Genomic DNA, 20458 nt, shown 5'->3' on the forward strand with positions numbered 1-20458 from the left:
AAAAAAAAAAAATAGTATGAAACAAATTATTCTTCCAGTAACTTATTCAAAGATCTATGCGAACAATTTGGAAGATTTACAAAATTGGCTCTGTGTTTTTCCAAGACACCAAAAAATATTGACACGAAAAACATATAGTTGTATGTAAAAATATGTATAAAATTTACACAATACAGCTTTGATGTTTATATTATAATTCATTTTTATTTTATTTTTACAGATTTCAAGACTTTGATGAGTGTTCGATCTTAATTGATTTAAATGTTTAGTGAAGGACGAGATATTTTTTGGAAGTTATGATGGAAAATGCTATCACTAGGTGGAAAAAGGAGTTATAATATTTATTTATAAATTATATAATATTTTCCAGAATCTCTTCAATCCAAACTTCATAAAGATTCTCGACAGATCCATGTTGTTTTTTAAAAAATCATATTTTCAAAGCAAAAATTTTTAAAGCACATTTGCTAAATAAAAAAGCCATACAAATATTTGTAAATTGTATAAGAATCACTCCTTAACTTAACTAGAAAACTCCTTGATCAGTGTTCCCGAAATCGTTGACGAAAATTTGTATCCGCACACACACACATACATTCATTCATTAAGCTATGCCAAAATGTTCAGAAACCTTTGAAACGTGAAATATATAAAATTTTCATTTTCAATTTTTTTTGCGATTACTATAACCTGCCCTACGGGAAGTTAAAAATATCAGAAAATAAATGAATATAAATTAATATCTACAACAAATTGCAAAAATACTTTCGAAATGAAAATGATTAATATAAAAGGATAAGTAATACAGTAAATTAATATTTTGCAATAAATAGGCAAGACTATTTAAATTTTAGCCTTTGTTTACAATATGACAGCTGAAAAATCATGGATCCTACACATAATTCTAATTATAATTGTAAGTTAAATTTCCATTTATAAAGTAAATTCCTATTAGACATTATTACTTCTTATTCATAGAACCTCATTTAAAATAAGTGTAAGTTAAATTAGAATAATATATTTTACATAATATTCTGTAAACCTTAAAAATTTTGACATACCTGTAGAATAAACCGATTTAGTTGGCTCAGCTTTGTATTTTATTAATAAACACCTTGATAACAACACTGTAATATTCTCATTACTGCACTAATTGTTTTATAAGATCAACACTAATTAATTAAATATATGATAATTAAATAAAATTAATTTGTATGCATTAAAAAAACACGTGGTGCACTTTGTTGGCTCTGGGTAAGAAATGCATTGTAAAGGTATGGCCACACATGCAAGATTGGAAAGGATTGTTGTCACGAATAAATTTTTGACAGGAAAATAATTCATAAAAGAAACTAGTGGGGAGCAATTTACCTTCAGAAATTGCTGGAACTTCCCGTACCGTATTAAACATTCGAGAAATGATAATAATCAATAATTGTTTTGAATAATTTCAACTAGAAGAAGTTTGTTTTTTTTTTTTTATTTTTGACTATTTGGAAATTTTTGAAAAAATCCGGTTTTTTTTTTGAGAATTTCGAAATATTCTCAAATTATTTTAATAATTAGTTTTTTTCTTGATTTTGATGTTTTTCAAATTTTTTTGAAATTTCGTTTTTTTTTTATTATCAATTCTAAGTATTTTACGCTTTCCACTTCTATTTCTCTATTATTTACTTTAATATTTAGTTTAGTGTTCTCGGTATTTTTTCTATGTTTGAAATATATGTATTTTGTTTTATTGATGTTAATTGTTGGTTTATTTTCAGTTAGCCACTCGGTGTATATGTTCATGTCCTTGTTTATAGTATGTTCGAGTTTTTTTTTATCCTTATCTGCATATGCTATGGCAGTAGCGTCTGCATATAATATAACTTTCCTTTAATTTTGCGTCTTTAAAGTTATTGGTATATAATAGATATAATAAAGGTCCTAATACAGAACCTTGTGGGACTCCAAAGGTTATGCTACATCCTCCACTCCGTCCTTACCACCGTTTCCATGAGGAAATATTTGATAATGCTGTTTTTGTTTAATTTTGACGAAAATCGCACTTATAAATAATAATCTTATAACAAATACAAGTTTTTGTTAGATCATCTCGCCATAGGTTAACTAATATCATTAAAAACCTTTTGATTAGTAAATTAAATTATACAAATTTTACTCAAATATCCACTTCCTTTATTAAGAAAGCAAAAATAAAACAGTATTTGTAAATTTAGGTCACATATTTATATTTTTAACAACTTTTGTTTACAACATATCATTTTACAATAGTAACCTAAATTTCAAAAAAAAGCCTGAGCGCTTTTTTCTAGTTTTTTCATATGGGCTATGAAGATATATAGGATATTTATCCTTTCTCTGAAATATGTTCACAATTATGTTATGAAAATTTATATTAAATTTAAAATAAAATAATTTAATAATAAGTTAAGTAGATATATCAAGATCACAATTGTAATACCTCTTATTGTGAAATATTGCGATGATAAAAACCTGTTCTAAATGTGCTTCAACAAGCAGCTCATGATTTTTTTAAATATATGATGTATATTTACATATATGGATAATAATTTAAAAAAATACAAATTATTTAAACTGTGATAAATAGATTCTAAATTTTACTAATACATCTCTTCGCACAATGCATGATATTAAAAAAGTGTGCGATTTCACCATTTTCATAATTAAGTAATAAATATAGTTATATATCAAATCATTAACCATTGTTATCAAAACATTTTCAAACCTGGCCGGCTGATTTGTGCAAGGCTGCAGTTTCTAGACCTGGTGCTGGCTTAGCAGCAAATTCAGCAAGCAATTTTTTAATTTCTGCAATAGCTCTTCCAGGATTCAATCCCTGAAAGAAATAAAATGATAACAATAATAATAAAATTATTATTATTACTATTATTACTATGAGTAAGTACTATTTTACAAACCTTGGGGCATGTCTTGGTGCAGTTCATAATAGTGTGACAACGGAAAACACTGAAAGGATCTCTCATTTTGTCCAACCTCTGCTTGGACATTTCATCTCTAGAATCAATAATCCAGCGATAGGCTTGCATTAATACAGCTGGACCCAAATATTTATCTCCATTCCACCAGTAAGATGGACACGAAGTGGAGCAGCATGCACACAAAATACATTCATATAAACCATCTAATTTTGTGCGGTCTTCAGTGCTCTGGAGAAATTGAGCTTCACCACTTTGGGCCTCCTCTCTAGGATAGAAGAATTATTGAAATTTAAAATTATTTTTACAATTTTGCATATTTTAATGTAGAACCTACTTTCGCTGAAGCCATGGCTGAATGGATCGATATTGATTGTAGAAATTTGTCATGTCAGGAACCAAATCTTTCACAACATACATGTGGGGCAATGGATAAATTTTAACTGGTTTGCTCAGATTGTCATCAATTTTGCTAAAGAAAGTAATAAATAAATACTAATAAATTAGACAATTTCATAGAATATGATAAAATGATATAGTTAAATTTATTTTACCTGATGCAAGCCAAAGTATTACAACCACCAATATTCATGGCACATGAGCCACAAATGCCTTCCCGGCATGATCTACGGAAAGTCAGAGTTGGATCTACTTCATTTTTAATTTTGATCAAAGCATCAAGCACCATTGGACCGCACTTGTTCAAATCCACATTGTAATCCTAAAAAAATGTAATTATCAATAAAAAATATCAAGGAGAGTTTTATGTCTTGTAGATAAATGTGAGATAATTCTACCTGCATAGTTGGTTTTTGATTTGGTTTGTCTGGGTTCCATCTGTAGATCGAGAACTTTTTCATTCGAGGTGCTTTTTCTGTTTGTACATTAGCCTTAGCAGCCGGTGCTGCAGAACTTATGGCTGGCGATGAGTGAAAAATACGAAACTAAAAAGTAATTAGTAAGTGTACTACAATAAGATGGAAAGTATTCAACAATAAACAAGTCTTCAACAATTAGGTAGAAAGAATAAGAATTACATGTACAATAACAAAGATAAAAATAACATATGAGGTGTCCTAACCTAACTTCTAACAACTTATACAACTAATATATATTTGAATACAATATATTATACTTATTCATGCTCAAATAATTTATTAACAATAACCAATTATCAAAATTATTTACATATTGCACAAATTACTTAACTAAATTATTTAAAAGTTATGTAACTTAAATAACAAATTATGCACTTGCAATAATCAAAAATGTTTTACCTGCGTATAAGAATTTTTAAAGACCTTCATCATTTTAATTTCGGAGGACATTGTACACTAGTTTTACAGAATATTATTACTTTTTAAAATATAAAAATTGCCAATAAGTTCATACAAAAGTGACAGCTGTGCAGCACAGCATAGAAATACTGTCAAAGATTTTATCGATTGGCGAACATGAAAATATTTTATTAAATACTGACTTATCAAATGTATGTTGTTATAAATATATAATTAAAATAATAACACAGTAGTTGCTAAATTAAACAATCTTAGGAACAAATTCAATATTTTTTTCAGTAGCGAGTTTTTTAATAAATTTGTCTTTGTTTTATTTTTGTAATGGTATTTTTAACAAAGTTTTTGTCGTTTTATTTTTGTAAAAATTCTAAAGATATATATATTAGGCTTGCAACAAATAATATGTTTGGCAAAATGCCGAATACCGAATATTCGGCAAGCTCCAGAGACCGAATACCGAATATTCAGCATGCTCTAGAGACCGAATACCGAATATTTGGCACAATTCGGCAGGTTTTTGGCGCCAAAGCTCGTTTGTATTAATGTAATTACTATCAGTGATTGTTATATTTATTACTAATTAACATGTTTATTTAAGTTTTATGCCTAGACTTGCAATCACTATTCAGCAACTCTTTATTATTTGAAATATTTGGCATCATTTATACTATTCGGCCGAATACCGAATACTCGAATACCACATGTAATAGAGTTATAAATGATATAATCATGAAACAAGCAATTCTTTACATATATGTAAATGTATTTCTAATTATGTCTGTCATAAACATTTCATATTTTCTTTTATAAACTCAATAGTATTTCTTATATATTAGGAATGCTAATCATAACAAAATAAATAAAAATGATCCAAAATATTATTTGTATATTTTGCGGTAAAGAACCAATGATAATTCTTTTTTTGGAAATGCTTAGATTGAATATAATGAATGTTTTTATTGTATTGATACAACACATGGATGTAATCATTGAATGAATCATATTAAATAATATAAACATGAAACAATAAAGTATCGTGTGAATATTCAGAAAAAAGTTCTTCGCGTGTTCACTGATAATGTCCAAAGTTGATAAAATTTAAATTATTATATATACAATAACGAAATCATTTCTTTATGACATTATGTAAACTAAACACTTCCAAATACAGATCCATCGCATAAAATCTTCTTTCTCTTTTATCGCATAAAAGATAAAACATTAACAATGATGCCGCTGCGCGGCGGCGGCGCTTTTGATTTTAACTATTCGGTATTCGGCCGAATATAAAAAAAGGTGCCGAATATGCCGAATACCGAATAGTAACCGAATATTCGGTGCAAGCATAATATATATTCATTATTCATGGTATATACAATAACGAAATCATTTCTTCATATCATATTATATAAATTAAATACTACCAAATACAGATCCATCGCAAGCTCTTTATCGCATAAAAGATAAAACATGCCGAATAGTAACCGAATATTCGGTGCAAGCCTAATATATATCCATTATCCATGGTATTTGTAACAAAAGTTTGCAGTTTTATTTTTTTTACTTTTTTGAATATCCAGAAAAGCGTGGACACTTTGCTTTTTTAATAATATTGAATTATTCTAATTTTCATACAAACAACAAGCACTAGGCCTTATATAATTATATATACATTTATATATCCAATTAATTTGGTACTTACCTAAGTCATGCTTTCACAGAAAAAAACACTTTAGCTTTATATCTAACATTTACGCTATAAAAATTTATTACTATTAAAGACACTTGTTCAACCAAGGCTCAGCTCAGACTGTTCATTTATTTTAATATTTTTTACAAAAAAATAAACATAGAGTAAAACTTAATTTATTATAGAAAGTAAACATAGTTTTCAGTTTCAACAAAATCTTTTTCCAAGGAATCGTACAGCAACAACAGACGGCCACGAGGCGTGTTGCAAATTATCAACTATATTATTTCATCATATATACATATAAAATATCAATCATTTTCATGTAACACGTGAAAACGAGAATTTATTCTAAATATATAATTCTTAAAATAATTTTGTACATAATGTGTGAAATTTATTCATTTCATAATATAATTTACAATAAATAGTATAAAAATATTGATGTAATTGTTCAATAATTATGTTTGAGTATTTTTATTGTAAATGTACTATAAATAATTAAATCAAGATTAAATTTAAAACTACAGTTAAAAAAAGATTACAAAATATTGGTTGGAAGAGTCAAATTTGTATAGACAAATCATACTTTATCAAAACCAAACAATATTATTTAACGAGTAAAAAAATAAGATACTAAGAATATCTATACTTTAGACCAGGGCTTCTTAAACTATGGGTCGAGACCCCAAATGAGGTCGCGAGAGATTTCAATGTCAAATAATTATATCATGACATCACGTCTTGATTTTTATTATGTTGTCAACGAATTTTTGAACTATATATTATCATTTGTATATTGTTACCAAGTAAATAATCATGTAAAAATATAATTTTTTTTAATTCTGGGGTCACCAAAAATTCACAATCGTAAATGGGGTCGCGAAGGATAAAAGTTTAAGAAGCCCTGCTTTAGAGAATAGGTGATATAATAAATTTTACAACTTGCTTATTTCGTTATATTAAATCATTACAAAAAATAGTTTCTTCTAGAAACGATTGAAAATAAATGTTTCAAACATCATAACTATAGATCATTAACAGATAAATTAATTAAACAGATCTATTAATTAAATCTTACACATATAATTAAAATAACAATAATAAAATGCATCTAATTGTTATTACAAGTTACTTGTAATTCAAAGTACGCGGTTAAAAAAGTGTTCTTAAAATATTTTTATACGTGAGTATATAATCGTAAAATATATTTGAACATAATGATATATGTGTGGAATTTACCCTTAATTTTTTTTACTTGGCACTTGGCAAATAATTAAATCTAACTATCTTACCCTAACTGCCTCCACCTTCTGCACTTTTCCTATGTTGATACAGATGCACTCTTAGACAACTGTGGTTCCTCATCGGTTTTGAGCAGATATGGCAAAACACAGAATATGCAGGAGCCTGATGTTTGTCTCGTATGTGTACCCTCAAATTATATTTATTAGCAAACATCCTGTCACAGATATGGCACTTGACCAGTAATTTTCCTTTCCAATCAGGATACAAATCTGGGAAAGAAAGAAGATGAATTAGTAAAATTTTAAAAAAATAGTAGAAAGTAATTTTATATGCACACACACATACACACACACATATATATATATATATATGTGTGTATGTGTATGTATATATAGTTCAAGTTTTTCTGACAAATTTATTAAATAAACACTTGAAAGTTGAAGGAATTGTACGATGCTTTTAATGTCTATACTTGAATTTATTTTTCATGGAATCCTTTTTATAAAAATTAGTTATTATCTGTGTGTAAAATTGTGTCTAATGCATGTTTTATTAATATGAATGTGCTTCATTAAGCATTTCAGTCATATTTTATTTTCTTGTTACAATATAAAATTACTTTTAGATCAACCCAACACCAGATCACATAATATATTTCCCATCTGCTTATTTTCTAGTAACAAATTTAATTGAAATATAATTTTAACCAAAAACTTACCCATTAAATTTTGAAGCAAACAAGTCATCATCTAAATAAAAATACTTGAATGTTTTTTTTAAATCTTTATTTCATCTAAGTAAAATATTTTATACATCGAAATAAAACTAGAAAAATATTCTTAGGCTTGACCAGTTTAATTTTTTTAAATATAAAATGTGATGCTATCTATTTATTCAAATTGCACCAATGACTAAAATAAAAAAAAACAAGTTAGGAGGCAAATTGTCCATGATGCGCAGGCTTTTCGTTCAGCAAAGAGCCATCTCGCCTTCTGAAAACCAGGATCAGTAGTAATTATTTACAAGGATAATAATAAATGGAATATTTTAATTAATAATATTATAAAGTATTTGATACAACATGTACAAAGAAATATAAAAATATATTATCCAGACGTTTCGATAATTAAAACTCTGATAATTTTTTGAAGCTAGGAACAAATTAACAAGCCAAGATGTTAAAAAATGAATTAAAGAGGTATTCTAGTGTAGAGGCATGAATTTTAGGTCATTTTTAAATCATCGTGAAAAAAATGCAATTATTTTTTTATTATCACTTTTCTTAAAAAATCATTTATCAACTTTACGAGAGTACAGAAATAAACTGAAATGCAATTCTTCTAAGTAATCAAAAAAAATGTTATCAATCTATCTCGCCATGATATATACTAAGATTATGCTAAAAAAAATTTAGGCGACTGTTTGAAAGAAAAGACCATTTTCTTGACACTTTTTAAATTTTTGGACTTTTTTAAAAATAGTAAAAATTGAAATTTGGGGATAAGGCTAGTATAAAGAAGCCAAAGTAAAGTCTATAAAGAAGATTCTCTTAAAATTTCAAGTGAATTGACCCAGTAAAACTCGAAAAATCCAGGACATCTCATTGAAAAAGACAGTTTTGAGAAAAAACGCCATTAATGTTTCGCAAGAGAAAAGAAACATAAGTTGATTTTTATGGTTCAATAGATGTATCTCCAAAAATAATTGAAATTCTAAAAAATCCTCTTGTGCATGTAATCTTGAAGACTTTTTGAAGTTTAATTTATTTAAACGTCTTTCAAAAATTCATAAAATTTCTCATTATTTATTTTTAACTATTTTTATTATTTTTAACTATTTTTTATATTTTATTTTTTCGGCAGTTGTAAAACGATTCATGATTAAAAATAAAAAATTGGTAATAAATATTAAAACATTTACTTAATTAATAAAAACCAATTTCACTAATTCCTTATTAACAAAGCAAATGGTTCTAACATGAATTTTATAATTTTTAATTTGAATTAATAAATACATTACAGAATTGAAATTATTAAAAATAAAAAAAATAAATATTCTTCCAACATTTTAAATTTGTATTACTAAATCCTTTTGCTAATTTCTAATAAGACTGATTGACGCATTCTAATAAGATTGATTGACTAACAATACTTTTATTTGCGATATTGAATTTAAAGAGATCCAACAATAATTATTAATTTTAGTAAAAAATATATTTGTTAAACATACCAAAAAACATTCAAGTAATAAATTATATTAGAAGTAGTTGGTAGTGAATAAATGATACTAGTCGATAGTATGTTCAAAAATTCAAAATAAATATAAATTATTTATTCCAATTTTATTATTATATTGCATTATCATTTATTTGGTTATATTATCAGGCATTCTTCATCTCAAAAAATTATTTATGTATTGATCAAAAAAAATTTTTTTGATGTTTGAAATTGTTTTTCTCTTATGTTTATTTATCATCAGTGTGTATTGTTAATTGTGTTTGTTAAAGTTATGAAATAAAGAATTGCTAACATCTACACGGCAATAAGATACTGATATATATATATATATATATATATATATATATTAAAAAATCAATCTTTCCCACTGACCTTCTATGTATGACGTACATATGCGAGAACAAGGTGTTCTTATTCTTCATAGGCCTCTGGCAGAATTCGCAATTGAATGGTCCTCGGTCCTTACCATGCTGGTTGTCCATGTGTTTCCTGAAGCTGTCCTCGAGTTTAAAAACTCGGCCGCAGTTCGGCGCTGGACAAGCGAATGTCCTGCCCATTGCCACCATATCTGTTCGTTAGAATATGATCGGTCTGTAAAACTCATCCGAATAGCAAAAAGATTGAAGAAGGAACAAAATTGGGAAATGATGATGGTAAAAGTAGAAGGTTAAACCAGATGGTATTTGTTAATTATTGATTCGTGGATTTGGTGGTTGTCTTCATGCTTAAGTTAGTTGGTTACCAACATGCTTTTTCGTGTTAAAGTTGACTATCAAACGCATAAGAAAAATTCTTTTATTTTTGGCGAATGTCCTGAACAAGTATGGTCACAAATTAAGTACTTCGCACACTTTTTTTATCAAAAACTGCTGAACCGATTCCAGAACCCATATCGAGACAAAACTCGATAAGAACTCGCATTGATTTTATTCGATCGACTATCAGCCAAGTTGTTTCTTCATAATTTGCAGATAAGTGCAAAAGTTTTTGAAAACGTCTACGTTAAAATTCCTGAACCGACCTTGAAAATTTCAAAATTATTCGTTTAGTAAAGGTAATCGTGCTGGATTTTTTTAACCCAATGATAGAAAAGTTCTACCAAAATAGTGGTAGGAGTTTTATGCTATAAAATCAATTGTTGCGGCATTAATGATTTGAAAGTATACAAATTTGTTGAAAAGCAAAATTAAAAAAAAAATACAAAAAATACAATAAATAAAAAACAAACAAAAAATGGACGCGACTTTTTGAAAACTTCCATTATAAAGGAGTTCCACCAAAATAGTGTTTGAAACCGTTTTGTTGGAAAAAATTAAAAAAATTACATGAAATACAATAAATAAAAAAACAAAACCAGGACTTTTTAAAAACTTAAGGGGGTCTTCCTATGTGACGGCCTGTTTTTTAGGGATATTTTAGAATTTTTTTTCTACGACCAGTAAATAGTTAGAGCTTCAAGTTTTTTATCATTTATTAATACATATTTGGACAGTATAAATATAAAATTTCAGCTAAAAAAATTTAGTCCAACTAGAGTTACAGCGCTCTAAACACCCCCGCCTCAAAAAAAAGAGCTCCCACTGTCTCCACGATTCCGGCTGATCGGCTTATCTGACTAAAAAAAAATAAACGTAGTTTTAATTTGTAGGCTTAAAAGCACGGAATGATCTACAATCAAATGAATACAAAAAAAATTGGATGTTTTATAGACATTTGAAATAAAAGTTGCAAATTAGGCGTTTTTTTTTTTAGTTTTTTTGCTATAAAAAATCGAAGTTTTAAAATTTTTGATTGATAATAGGTCATTCCATGCGTTTAAATATATTGAATGTGCCCTGTAAATTTCAAGTAATTCGGTCCAGCCGTTTCTGAGATACAATGGAGACAAGTTTGAAAAACACAGTTTTGAGAAAAACGCGTTTAAAGATAAAATGATCGTTGTACTATATACTATATGTATACTTTTTAAATGACTGTAACTCAAAAACTATTTGAGATATCGATTTGAAATTTTAATATGTTATTTTTAAAGGTATAATCTACTGAAATATGAAATAAAAAAAAATTCAATTTTTTCAACTCATCACATAGGAAGACCCCCTTAATTGATAGAGGGAGTTCTACCAAACTAGTGTTTGGAGCCCTTCTGTTGCTCTCAAATCAATTATTGCATCAACAATGATTTGGAAGTAAACAAAAATGCTGGAAAGCCTAAATTTGTACAAACGTGTCAATTACCGATTTAAAATTTAAAAGCATTAATTAATTTTTCACGGTCGAAGTATGAATTCAAATTAAAATAGTACAATATATTAATAATCATGCGCTAATTTTATCATTGATATTTAAATAAACAATCATAAAAATATCAATATAAATAATATTTTATTGTATTTTACAAAATACATATGTTTTGGATACAGTTTTCACTAAGCGTATTTTTAATTATATATGGCGTTATTTATCAGACTATAAGTTTAAACAATTGAAAAATACATTTTTTATATCTTAGGATATAAAAATCAGCTTTATATATATATATATATATATATATATATATATGAATATATATAGAAATATATATATATATATATATATAAATATATATAGAAATATATATATATATATATATCTACTATTATTATCAAAAAATACAATATGACATGAGAATACAATTCAATAATATTAAGCAAACACATATACTAAGAGAAAAATTAAATTAAAGTCAACATTTCATATTCAAAATCAAAATACTTAAAGCTAATATCTAATAATTTTAAAAATATCGTAAGACCAGATTCCATCGTGTTTTTTTTTTCAAAAATATACAAACTAATGACTAAGCAAGAAACGTGTAAAATTAAATATATAATCTATTAGTCTTCTTTAATTACAACTTATTGTCATGATATTTTAGAATAATACTATGTTTAATCCTTTCAAATTTAGTCATCAACTAAAAAAATACTTATTTATACTTATAATCTATAACAGAAAATTGTGGCTTTTAAATAATAAAATATACTGTCCAATGGTAATTAAAATAAAAATTTTTTTTAGTTTGGGTTTATGCTAATTAGTGAATTTAATGAAGAAGTGTCTTATATATAATTTTCTTTGGCAAAGGCCTTGAATAATGCCCAAAAATAGTTTGGTTTCTTTCAAAAGATAAAAATATATATAATATATTTATTAATAATATATAATATTTTATCCCATACCTATATATTTCGTTGTTTAAATAGAAATGTAAAAACTTCCAATATCAACAAAATTGAGATTTTTTAATTGTGCATCTAGAAATTGGCAGATGCGATTTAGTTATCTAAACAAGTTTAAAATCATGTAAAGTTTTGATGGTAGCTACTAAATTTCAGCACAAATGTTATTAATTGTAAAAATTAATTTAAATAAATTTCATAATTTTAATTTATATCCAATATTGCTCGCGCTGTCTGTTGCATATAATATGAAAATGATTCAAGCTTATTGAATCATTTATATCGAATATATAGACTTATTTCACCAATAAGATTAGCAATAAATTCAGTATGAAAATCAAGATAATTTTCATGAGCTGCCGCGGTAAGAATCAAGTATTTGTGAAAACAATCTTTCAAATTTCGCAATCATCAAGTTTTAATGACCAATATTTCCAGTAATTCCTGTTCCTCTACATTCCAGATGTGGATGTAGATGGATTGGTGGCAGCGGTGGAAGTATTATTCGATCCATTCTTTCCTTTCCTATGTGCCATATAAATATGCACCCTTAACGTATTACTATTTTTATAAACATTTCCGCAAATATCGCATCTTTTAGGTTCCACATTATTGTATCGATGAACATTAAGATCGTGCTCCATGTAGAGATGAGAGACCAACCTTCCTTTCATGATGTAGGTCTTGGGACAAATCGGACAATAGAATTCTTTCGAATATGTGTCATCCAAACAATTCTTGATGGCTTGTTTGAGATGCTCCGCGAGCTTCAGGTCCAGACCTTGCTGGTCATTCGGTCTTGTGCCAACTTGACATACATAAAAAGATAAAGTTTTGTCAAGATCTTTTTGTTTGATTTTATTGTATCAATTGGAAAAGGAAAGATATTTAATTTACACATTCTCATCTATACACATTTGTTCAACTGTATACTGCATTCTTTTGACAATTTAAATAATATTCTGCATAATATCGCTATGTCTAGTATGCAGTCTATAAAAAGTGGCCTAAATATAAAAACTTATTAAAGTTTGGAATAACAGACATTACGAAGTATTCCCGAAATATTTATAACACTGAAGTTATATTTATCGAATATAACTAACGTGTTCGAAAAAATTGTTCTAAATTGAATAATCTGCAATAGTTTATAACATGATATAATATTAATGAAATATTTCTAATACTATTTATACATATCGAGATGAATTTGCCAAGACTAAACGCCACTTACACTTTTTTCAGAGTTTTTTTTAAAAGTTTTTCAAAGTATCGCAAAGCTAAAATAGTATTGTAACTCACTGCATTTACAATATGATGTCAACTAAAAGTATTATTTAAATATTGAATAAAAGAATTTGTTCATTTTCCAAGTTTATTCAAAAATATACGTTATTTATAATTCAACATTTGGCACCGCGATACAAAAATATCGACTTACATTTATCAAAGACCATTATTCTTTGGTTTAAACAATTTGGTATGTTTTACAAAAATATTCAATACTGGTTATACAAAATATTTTTAGTCTTTAATATAATTAGGCGTGTATTTTTGGTGTAAAATAAGAGACCATTTAATTATCTAACAAATATTTGGTATAGATATTAATCTAGAAATTAATAGAATAAATAGTAAAAGCACTTATACTTAATCTTATTTGCTATGATTCTAAATTTGTAAAATTCAAAATGCCTTTTTAGGACAAAAATTAATTAAACAAACGCAAGACAATAATTAAAACATTATATTTTTAACTAACGTGATAAAATTCTGCCTTTTGACGCGTTTCGATTAATTTTATTAACTAATATTTATAACAAACGAATAAATATAGATACATTCTATACTTAAAGAAACTTATTCTACAAAAAATGACAAACCAATTTGGTACTAGATTTTCAATAAAATATTTGTTTTAATTTTCATGAAAAAATTGTAATATAAATAATAAAAAAAATAATACTTTATGAAAGGTTATACATTCAAAATCAAACTTCTAACGTGTTAATTCTATTTAATAAAATAATTTTAGGTTCCCTAAAATAGTAACAAATATAAATTCCCTAAAATATGAAGTAAAAAATATTTAGTGCGAAGTAAATAAAATAAATCAATGCAATTGATCGTCATAAGTTAAAGTGAATAATAAGAAATAAAAAATATAAAGAAAAAAAATCACTCCTTATATTTAACTAAAATGATGTAGTGCAAGAAAATCATTCTATTTAAAATTATCACCACAAAAACTTCTTATACATATTCTGCGACAAGCATTACTTTGGAAATACGGTCAAATATGATCATTAAAGTCAAAAACCCCAAATTGATACAATCTTAATCAAGCGACAGAAGTTTGAGACCACGCATTTAAAATTTTAAGGCACATCAGGAAAATACTGTAACTATCAGAATACTTGAATTCAATTGAGTTTAAACTGACGTCTTTGGTTATTATCATAATCCAACTTTTTGTCCAGACAGTTTCATCAATCTTAATATTTCCCATATTACTGTCAGATCACAGTTCAATCATTCTAAAATCCTTTTCAACCGGCCAGCCAGTAGTCGTTCCAATCAAGAACTAAGATCATCAACAACGCAAATTGGAGGCAAATTTATGTCCATCAATGAAATATCAGCCACCAATTCGTTTTTAACTTGTCTCGAAGCAGGCCCATGATATTTGGCCATGTGTTTCCTCATGCTTTCATTGTTCTTATAAAATTTCTTGCATGTTACACAAACCAAAGGTTTATTTTCTCCATGGATATTTGCCTCATGCGTCCTAAGATGATCACGTCTTGTAAACTGCTTAAAGCATTTGTTGCATTCGAAACGATATGGGGACGGAATAGAAGTTTTTCCTCCAGTTTTTCCCACTTTGTTGTAGGCGGTCGAGAACACGTCCAGACATCCTGCCAGGGCAATAATATAAATGTCATTTTTTTGGTTTTGAAGATTGGTGTATGCGATTTAACAAGTATGATGATGATTGATATTTAGGTATCGGGTTATTTATTTATAGATTTTCTATGAACTGAGCTCAGCATTCACAGTTAAGATATTAAAATTATATAATGTGTAAACTATTCAAATATTCAAAAATTCAGATGATATGTGTTAGACAAGAAATATTTTTTGGTGCAAATTAGAGTCGTTTTTTTGTTATATAATCTGCAGATAATAGTATTCCAACAAATTATACTGTTTCATTAAAATGTTTACACAAATGGATGTGATTGCTAATAGATATCTTTAAAATTATAACAATCGCTCATTTTTGATTGTAAACGATTAAAAATCACAGAAGAGAAAAGATTATATTCAAATAGTAGAATAAAACCACAATGAAAGCAAATATAGTCTAGAAACGATAGAGACAACAAGACTACTTTTTTGATTAAAAAAAAAAAAACGATTAAAATATTAACTCAATGGACACATTAAATCATAAATGATTTAATTTTAAATTAAAAAAGTGTAAAAATATAAAAAAATACTTTTTCATTGATGTAGAAACCAATAAAAATAAAAATAAAAAATTGCATTAAATATAAGACTTTTTTTTACCTAACGACAAAACAAAAAAGGCCTTTCAAATAATTTGCCTGTTTTCAACGTCATCAATTTCAAAATTATATATAGGTGGTACTCAAATACAATTTACAAAAGAAGAAAAAGAAACTTGAAGTGCAATTTACAAAGCTAGTTGCTATTGCTTTAATAAGTGCAACTAATTAATAAAACTGTTTATTATACTTCTAAAATATATTCTATAAATTTATGTAAACATATATAAAAATAAGATATACTTTATTACACATTGTTTTGTCACAGTATTGTGGCATATAACTAATATTTATACTTTACGTATATTAATTTTAATCTAGTGACTTAAAAGTTTACAGTTAAACAAATGACTATATTCTTAATAATGCATTAATATTTGGGAAAATAAGTTTGGATATATCATTTGGTATTAAATATACTATAGTAAATAAAAATAGCCATTACTACCATTTTATAAAAGAAATTCATTTTGGAAGCATAATGATTAACTAATTAATTGTTATGTTCATTTTTATATCATAAATTTAAGTTTATTGTAAATTTTTTATGAAAATGTAATAGCAACATGATCACTAGTTTTAGAAACAATCTTAAAACTATTCTTAAAATGTTATTTTAAGGAATGCAATAAAATCACAATCGTTTGCACATATTAGTGTCAAGGCATTTTCAAGGCAAAAAGTAAAAATAATTCTATAATAAATCCCTATAACAGGTAATAGAATCTACAGTCATTCCAATAAATCTGGCACTTTTAAATTTGCTACCATATCTTGAGCTCTACTTTTCCTTTCCCGAGCTTCAAGTTCCCTATGTTTCCCTGCGATATGGGTTCTTAAACTATTTTTTCCTTTGAAAACTTTATCACAATATTTGCAAGTAACATTTTTTGCAGGCATATGTCTATCAATCATGTGTCTTCTGTAGCTTGTCTTGCGCATGGAACGACCACAGAGTAAACAAGTAACTGAAAAAACAATTTGATAAAAAATAATTGCAGAAATGCTGCATGCATTAAATAAATATAAACTATATAGCATAAATAAAATAATAAAACATTCATAATTCAGCAATTGTTTACTAATAATTCACTCAGAAATCAGCTCTGAATAATTAAATGATTAACAAATAAATATTTTCAAAGCGTGCTTGAGATTTTCAAATTAGAAAACAAATAAAAAAGCTTACAATAAATATGATAACATAGAACTAAATAATGGTTAGTGCAAACGTAATATAATATATATTATTAAAAACATCAAATTATACTTACCAAATGATTTCCAAGAACAATCACAAAATGTACACTGATATGAAAATTATAAATGCAACACAAAAATGCAAGTAATTGCACATACACAAAAGCAAATTATAACTTATATAATTAAAACTTACAAAGCATATTCACAAACAAGACTAGCCAATAAATTATAAAATAAAATTATGACTGTACTTACCTATTATATATTAAATTATTCGGGATAATCACGTTTGACACTAACCACTATTATAAACTCACTGATTAATCAACATTTTATTGATAAAAATCCGCGCACTTTGAAATATTTATTCATCCTATGCAAAACTTATTGAAAAAACACAAAAATTGTATATACTGAGTCGTATGAGAAATGTAAATAATTTTATGAATTTTCATTAATGAATAATTCAAATCAATCATTTATGTATGTTAAAAATACACTTCTTAAAGATATATTGCTATTATATATATAATATAAATATTTACATACACATCATGAAATAAAATTATTCTACATGTTATGCATACACATTTTTCATTACCATCGACACAAATATATTTATATGCTGCAAGAATTTCACCAAACTAAAGAGTAAGATTTTTGAATAAGAGTAAATCTATATATTCAACTCTGTTAGCAAAATAAACAATTTCAATTAGATTTAATATCGGACATTTAATATGTTAAGAGTTCACACCTTTATAAATCCACAATTGCAGTCATGATTTTTTTTTTTAAATGATGTTATGATGGTTTATTATGAACTAAATTAAAAATTTCATAAAATATGGAATTTTTGAAAACATGGTGAGCAGAATCCAGGTTGATGTTCACAATCAAAACAGTAACTTGTGACACGTCTGGAATTGTGATGTGCATCTTTGTACGTTAGTGTCTTTCGTAGATCAGTATAACAACCCAAACACATTCGAATTTTCTTTCTACCTCTGCCCTCAGGTTTGATAAATTTGTGTCCGATTACATTATTTCTTGCAAAATGTGTTAGCCCTGCCAATGTATTTTTAACAAGAATGAGGATCAAGAAAATCTCTTGTTGTAAACATTTAACAATGATAATTTTAGAATAAAATTTCAACTACAACAAATAATAGATAAAAAGCAATTCAGCAAACGTCTATTTAACTAACCAATTAAATGCTACAAATCTTGAATATTTTGTAAATAGTGAGAAAACGATTCTGAGAAAATAATTATGAATTTAAAATGTAAACATTAATAATTGTAATAGACCTATCATATTAATCCTCATTTAGTGATATGGCAAACCAACACAACTCCAATCATCGAAAATTTAAACATTTACCATATAATTGAAAAGTGCCACATGGATAGAGAAAATTGCATATTTGATCTAACTTGCTTGTTTTAAAAGTTAATAAATACGTAAAGACCTCTTTGCAGCCCTATCTTTACAAAAAAGATAATTTGTCCCTAAGCTTTCAATATTCTAAACACAAGTGTATGCATAACATAGTAGCAAAACAATATTAAATAAATAGAAAGGCTAAAAATATTTACCGTGATCTAGTAGTTGACTGGAATCTTGAAGAACAGATGATGCCAAAGGTGACATACCCGATGAACTCATATTCATATCTTTCTGCGCACTTTCCATAATTTGTGTAAAATCTCCCATGCTAGATGACTCATAATCCTCACTGAAAAATAATAAATTAAATAAAAACAATGCCAAAAAATATAATTAATTGAAATATTATTATTTGTATTTAACAATTACTTACTCCATAAAATTAGGTTCAGTCTTTGGTATGAAGGTCATATCAGTAGGTTCAACAAGTGCATTTTCTTCAGGTTTGTTTGCTACTTTAAGTCTTTTCGTTTCAGAATTAGCTGGTGGAGAAACCACCGGTCTCTTTGGTGCATCATTTTGTAAATTTGATGAACTATTTATAGTTGAAGTGTCATTTTTTTGTTTATCTTGATACATGTATTGTGTTAATGATTCTGATGTATTGTCTTTTTCATTTGTTGCATCTGGTTTTGGATTATCATTCTAGAAAAGCCAAAAGGTAAATGAAAATGAAATTGAGGTATAATTGATGATATTTTATCTCAGTGCAAAAAGTATAAACTCACCGACGATTCATCTTCTGTGAGACCCTTAATTTGCAATAACTCTGCAGTTTTTAGAAAATTTGCTAAATTTTCTTGTCGTACGTTAACTTCCCCTTGGTACATGAACAATAAAATATCGGACATATCACTATAAGCTACCCCTTTTAGTATTATTATAGGATGCTTATCAGGATGAATCTACAAAAAGTAATATATAAAGTAATAAGCACCATGAAATTTTAAAAATAGAATTTTGTGTAAGTATAAAGCAAACCTTGAACATTTGTTTGAAATAAGGACTGCATACTGACAAAACTAATTTATGTGCTTGTAGAAATTTTCCTTCCACAGCAAATGTTACATCAACTAAATCTTCTCCACGTAAAAGGGCATGAAATCCACTAGTCAGGTTAGAGTGAAAATTATTCCATTTTAATGAGAATTGTTCGGCGTCCATTTTTATTCACAAACCTTCAGAGGAAAAAATTAAATACAAAATGAATATTTTTGTAATTGAATAATATGTGTTATGTGAAATTCCTATTGTTATTAATAAATTTTATACGATATAAAAAAGTATATACCTATATCTGAGTTACAAATAAAATTAATGCACTGACGTAGCGTTTTGTAATACTCAATTACAAAATAAACGTATACACTTCTTATTTTAGTTAAAACACTAATACGAAAAGCACTTATCTCGCATGTTAAACTGTATTCTGTATTAAATCATCACAAATCACAATAATTTTGAAATAATGATTGTCTATTTATAAATAAAACTAATTTTCTACCATGATGCTAAAAACACATTACGTTTTTGTGATAGTAAATACCAACCTTGCAGTACTAACAAAATTATGAAC

The 20458-nt window shown here is 26.7% G+C and overlaps 2 protein-coding genes across 2 annotated transcripts; both read right to left on the reverse strand.

The window, feature by feature from the left end:
* Positions 1-2458: 2458 nt before the first annotated feature.
* LOC113364145 (succinate dehydrogenase [ubiquinone] iron-sulfur subunit, mitochondrial-like) lies at positions 2459-4381 on the reverse strand. The gene is made up of 6 exons (XM_026606624.1): positions 4241-4381; positions 3761-3907; positions 3518-3684; positions 3301-3435; positions 2946-3231; positions 2459-2863 (listed from the first exon to the last, which is right to left on the reverse strand). The coding sequence occupies exons 1-6, from the start codon at positions 4289-4291 to the stop codon at positions 2747-2749; spliced, it is 903 nt and encodes a 300-aa protein (XP_026462409.1). The 5' UTR covers positions 4292-4381; the 3' UTR covers positions 2459-2746.
* An 8508-nt stretch (positions 4382-12889) lies between these two features.
* On the reverse strand, positions 12890-20347 carry LOC113375819 (zinc finger and BTB domain-containing protein 14-like). The gene is made up of 6 exons (XM_026615771.1): positions 20174-20347; positions 19864-20060; positions 19611-19787; positions 19256-19527; positions 19032-19171; positions 12890-13465 (listed from the first exon to the last, which is right to left on the reverse strand). The coding sequence occupies exons 2-6, from the start codon at positions 20044-20046 to the stop codon at positions 13110-13112; spliced, it is 1128 nt and encodes a 375-aa protein (XP_026471556.1). The 5' UTR covers positions 20047-20060; positions 20174-20347; the 3' UTR covers positions 12890-13109.
* Positions 20348-20458: the final 111 nt, after the last annotated feature.

The sequence above is a fragment of the Ctenocephalides felis genome, unplaced genomic scaffold (assembly GCF_003426905.1).
Source record: "Ctenocephalides felis isolate EL2017-DRISC unplaced genomic scaffold, ASM342690v1 CF-g0.4_SCAFFOLD_00845, whole genome shotgun sequence".
In the NCBI taxonomy this organism is placed as follows: domain Eukaryota; kingdom Metazoa; phylum Arthropoda; class Insecta; order Siphonaptera; family Pulicidae; genus Ctenocephalides; species Ctenocephalides felis.